This window comes from Drosophila navojoa, chromosome 3 (assembly GCF_054131105.1).
Source record: "Drosophila navojoa isolate 15081-1374.11 chromosome 3, UAZ_NAV_1.0, whole genome shotgun sequence".
NCBI lineage: Eukaryota > Metazoa > Arthropoda > Insecta > Diptera > Drosophilidae > Drosophila > Drosophila navojoa.
Window position 1 is genome coordinate 13,138,603 of NC_142891.1, and position 5,721 is coordinate 13,144,323.

General features: G+C 30.9%; 1 protein-coding gene across 1 annotated transcript; it reads left to right on the forward strand.

Annotated features, from left to right (window-relative positions):
* Positions 1–3,102: 3,102 nt before the first annotated feature.
* LOC115563689 (FUN14 domain-containing protein 1) lies at positions 3,103–3,822 on the forward strand. The gene is made up of 2 exons (XM_030387073.2): positions 3,103–3,257; positions 3,361–3,822. The coding sequence occupies exons 1-2, from the start codon at positions 3,215–3,217 to the stop codon at positions 3,717–3,719; spliced, it is 402 nt and encodes a 133-aa protein (XP_030242933.1). The 5' UTR covers positions 3,103–3,214; the 3' UTR covers positions 3,720–3,822.
* The last annotated feature ends 1,899 nt before the right edge of the window (positions 3,823–5,721 follow it).

Genomic DNA, 5,721 nt, shown 5'->3' on the forward strand with positions numbered 1-5,721 from the left:
TGGAAAGCTTTTTGTAGTTGGCCAATGCCAAATTAGTTCCCTTGGCTAAAAGTAAATGAATGTTCGGGAAGGGCAAACTGCACCTGAGGTGAAATTTCTCAACTTTAAATTATAAATAATTATCAACAATAAAATAAATATTACAATTTATGTTTAAAACTATTGTACATATTTTTAATGAAGTGGAATTACAGTTTTAATATTAGAATAATTTTATAATTAATTGAAAATGGGTGGATCATAATTTACATTTATTAAATATATATTTGTATTGTATTATAAGGAAAATTTTTAAAACCTGTATCTTTATATTTATTTTAAATTATTTCTATATATTTCTTTTATTTTATACCATTTTTATTATTATTTAATTTATATTTTCAATAATATTGCAATTTCCATTATAGCTATTATTATTTTTTAATATAATTGTTTTATTAAATATAATATAAATTATTATTAAATATAAATTTATATTAATTATTTATTTAATTTATTATTGATTAAAATTAATTGTATTTTTGGCAATTTAATATTAATATATTATATTAATGTTAAAATATTATATTAACAATATTAAAAAAAAATGTAATACACAATTTTTATTCGATTATATATGTTTGTATATATATATATATATTTATAATATATATAATATATTTTTATTCCTTGCTCATATACATTTGTATATATATTTTTATGCTACACATTTATATATTTCTAATACATATAATATATGCATATTGCTTGCTCACTTACACACATTCGACTTTATATATTACTCAAGCACTTTTATTTATATCAAATTTGTAAATGTGTTCGAGCACTGTTCGAATGCCAAATACAGAATGCAAAGTGCAGAATGCAAAATGCTTAACTCTGTTGCACACTTCGCAGGAGCTGGAGCCGCAGCAGCAGCGCACGTACTCTTAAAAATGTCCCATTACAGTATGACCATAAAATCAGAGCGAAACTCGAAAAAAAAACACAAATTTGCAGTTGCAAAAGTTTGCCGGCCGCAGGGCAAACACGTATCGCATGGCTGTTGGAATTGTTGTACCGTTAGCATTTTGCTGGCCATCTTTTATGGTCAAGTTGAAGGCACACAAAGACGCACACACACACATACTGCTCCACTACATACGTACATGTTTGATGTGTGCTTTTTATTGTGTGCAGGCGAATTCGAAATTTCACTTGTCAAGTTAAATGCTTCAAGTGTTTATTTCAGTGCTGGAAAACACTTAGACAGTGCATAAATCAGCTTGAATAGATAAATTCCTCTATATATAGATATAACTGCTGACTGCACTTGCAATTGCATTCGCGCCATCATTTGTGGCTATTTGCGTGCTCATTGTTAATTTGATTGCCAACTTGCGATAGCGACAAACACCTCGACTGCTGCTGGCTGTTTGGCTCTGTATGTGTGTGTGAAGGTGTGTGTGTGTGTGTGGGCGTTGCCTGGACGCATAATTGAACAATAAATTAAATAAAGGTACTCGAGGCAGACCAGCTAAACATAGAGTCGAAATTGCATTCGGCTCATGGCCATTTTTAGTTGCCATTTCGATTCGCGCACCAATTGAACTGTTCGCACTGATTTCTCCAGGGTTTCGCATCAATAATGCACGCCTCGCTGCACTTACAGCCGGAGCGGACAAGGAGTAAAAAAAAAAATCGTATATATGTAAAAATATATATATATAAGTTGCACAATAAATAGATTATTTGCTTGTTTTTGGGTATACAGCGGAGGAGACTCTGAGAAGCTAGTCAAAAGCAATAAAAAAATATAATATTAATAAAAAAATAAATAAATGACAAAAAAAAAATGTACAATGTATATTTAAGTGTTTTTCTTTGTAATAAATTAAAATTGTTGTTGCATGAAATAGTTCAGTGAGTATATGCAATGAAATAGGCCTTTCCTGTATGGAACCGTGTTTATATATGTACATGTACTACAGATCTGCATGCTGACATTCATTTCCCATATCATAGTACTGTATAGTGGGACGATGCTCTTAAAAAAAAAGCATTGTACTCATTCCTTCTCTAAATATTACACAAAATTAAATTTAAAATAATAAATAATAAATATTAAAATATGAAGTTGAAAATGTTAATATTCCCTATAGTGCAGAATTTTATGTTCACAATTGGTGAACAAACAACAATTCATATATTTATAAATCTATGTATATTAAAAATATATATATTGGACCAAATAAATATTTTATTTAAGTATATTGTTTTTCCCAGCACATATTTCCGAATTTAATTTAACATTTTTGTTAAATTAAGATGAATATCTTAAAATAGAATATATATAATAAAAGGCTCTCGCGCTAATGATATTAAACAATATTAAACTAAATATTAAAAAGTTAAATATTAAATATTAAACATTAAATATTAAATAAATAAAATAATATTAATGATGCCAAAAAAAAGTTAAGTCGTAAACAAATATTACTAATGCCAAAATAAAAAAGTTAAATCTCAAACAAATTAGATAATATTTATAATGCCAAAATAAAAATTACAAAAAATAAATAAATAAATAAAAATTTTATTGACTAATAAAAATACACTTGATAATTTGGCTTTCGAAAAGGAGTAAATAAAATCATTATTTTTGCTAAATTATAATTGCCAAAAACTATCAAGGCTGACAGGCTTTAGTGGCGGCAGTCAACATAGTTTAATTAAACAAAATCCATTATGACCAACATAGTGTTTGATCTAAATTCCATTATAGCACTCAACAGCAGTCAACAGAAGCCAATAAATATTATAATTATAGCGATACAGAAATGTGGTGCATTAATTAAAACGAATTTGATTTCTTGGTCAGTTTTATTGTGCCAAATAAAATGTTTGAAAATTCATTGAAATTGATGCCAAATTTCGGGCAAATACAAATGTTTTGCCCTAGCCAAATCGCATTAAATTTAATTAGAAGCTAATCAAATATTTATGCGCTTTGTATGAAATGTGTGCAAAAGGCGAGAAACGTTTGATGTGCGGAGCGCAGACTTTGAAGCGAGTTTACGGTCTGGCGCACCTGTAGCACCTGGCCGAGCAGTCGAGCCAAAAGCCCTAACTCTGAGTTAACACTCAATGGAAGTAAAAACAAAAAATATGAAACACAAAAATGTTAAATGAATTCTGAGCGCACAAAATCGAAAGCTGCTGCGGGGTAATAAAAATGAGCCGGCTATCAGTGAATACAGTGAAATCGGTCAAGTCAAGTACGTATCAGGGTGAACATAGTATTATAAATCGACACAATATATACACAAAATAAATAAATAATAAAAAAAAAAATGCCAATTGTGACAATACCGGCCACAGCTCTTAACAAATTGGACAGTCATTCGGCCTATGTACAAATTGCAGTCGGCGGTGGCACTGGCTTTCTCGTTGGCTACGTGTTCTTCAAGGTCAGCAAGGTGCTGGCCATATGCATCGGCAGTGCGATCCTGACCCTCGAGGTGGCCGTCGAGACGGGTCTGATCCAGATCGACTGGACCAAGGTGACGAATCAGCAGAATGAACGAACTCCACCAATTGTTCGCCAAATGGCAGTCTCGCCCTTCACGCCCATGGACTATGCCATTGATGTGGACAAGGCCAAGCAGATTATCCTGTCCAGTGCACGGCTCTCGATTGCCATCTTGGGCGGTTTCCTGCTAGGCTTTGGATTCTCTTGAATGCAATGAATCGGCTTATTTAAGCAGGCCAGAGCATAGCCACGATATATGCAATACCAATGCACATCACAAATATAAGTAACTATATTTCTCACTCTCATAATTCTCCTCTCTCTCTCCCTCTCTCTCTCTTTTTGCCTGTGTTTTACTTTACACATATTAAAAGTTGTTGGTGCACATAAAACGGCAAAACTTGAAAGTTTTAACAACATTTTCATGCGCTTTTAAACATTTCAATTTACAAGCAACGTAGCCCATATAAATTTATGCATAAGCAAAGTTTTTCATATCCAAGGCTATGCGCCAAGCGCCGAGCACTGCAAAAACCAAAGAGCGACGGGATGGGGGAGCGGGTCTAAGGTTACTTTGTGTGCGGCATATGTGTGAGCCAAGTGTCACATTTATCGTCATCAGCGTTAAGGCCTCACACAGGACTGCATATATATGGCAGAATTCCTAGCTAAACAAAAATAACATAGTTTTATTTACAGCAGAAATACCTGAATGCATGCCATGAATATCTTAAGATAATACTATATAAAAAATATGTATGATTATTATCATAACATTATATGATAATATATAATAATATTTTTATGATCACATATATTATTAGGATTTTAGAGAAAATGCTGTGGCAAACGTTAATATTCGCAAGTAAAACATGTGACATTTATATACTAAAATAATAAAATTTGTAAATAAAATTAAATTGTAATAATTTGCATATCTAATATAACAACAATTAAATTTAACACCAAAATTGAATGAATAAAAAACCCAAAAAATTTTATGATCTTAAATATTTGATAGGTCATAAATAACAAAGAAATTATTTTATTTGTAGGACATGTAAAAACAGAGTCTCTTGTAGAAATTTGTTAAGCCAATTAACAATGGATTTTTCAAAGCATATTTTTATAAAGGAAATAATATATATATATTTTGTAGGTTGCTTGAACATTTTTATTTAGATTCAATAAATTAGGTTTTTGATGGAAAGAAGAGATTTGAAATGGTTTGTTAATTACAGAGTAGCTGAAAAATAAATATATATATTTTTTGAAATTCTCAACTTTGCAGCCTTAATAAAATGAAAAACTACTTTGATATACAAACTTGCTTATATATAGTCTTTTTCATTTAATTAATATTTTTCCAGAAATTTTATAACATAAACATGTTAATAAAAATTTATAAAAAATATATTAAAGTAATATTAATATCAATAAAATCAATATAATAATCTTAAGCAATATGAATAATAATTTTAATTGTTAATATATTAATTTTCTATTTTTGTTATTTGATATCTATATACGTCTATTTAAAAATAACTATTAAATGTTTATAGTAAATGTTTACTACACATAAAATATGAAAAATATGTAAGTTTATAATTTTTTTCTTTCAGCTAATATTGTACACTCACATAAATTAAGTTTCACTTTTTAGGCATAAATAGCATTTCCATATATTTGCTTCCTTCCATTCCATGCTTCATAATTTATAAAATATATAATTATGTTTTCTTTCAAATCGGCCAGTTAAAACTCCACTTAAAAAATATTTATATGTTTTATTTTCTACACTTGCGCTTAAATAGTTTTATTTTGTTCACTTTGTCGCCGTCGTCGTCGCCCTCCTCCTGTCCCGTGCTGTCCACCGGTCACCCCTGTGGCTTTAGCTGCTTGGCTAGCTCTTGTGTTTATTTCCATTTGCATTTTTTTTTCCCTTCCTCTCTCTCTCTCGCATTTTTTGTGGTACCTTTTCTTTCATGTTTACTACAAAAGCGGCCACAGCAAATGAAGAGGCTGCGCAGACTGCGTCTGAGCTGGGGAGGAGGAGTGGCAAACTGGAACCAGGGCGGAGGCTAGAGCTGAGTCTGAGTGCAGAGGCCGCGTCCCGACCAAAGGGCATTGTGCTCTGCGATCCAGATGCAATTCTCTAGCGATTCTTATGAGTATTTTAGCCCGAATCAGGCAGGCAAGCATGAGAATTT

What these genes read in the sequence shown, in the direction of transcription:
- LOC115563689 (XM_030387073.2), top strand. Translation starts at nt 3,215, where the DNA reads ATGAGCCGGCTATCAGTGAATACAGTGAAATCGGTCAAGTCAA. An exon ending in AGTGAAATCGGTCAAGTCAA is followed by an intron (nt 3,258 to 3,360) that starts GTACGTATCAGG and finishes TACCGGCCACAG; the next exon opens with CTCTTAACAAATTGGACAGT.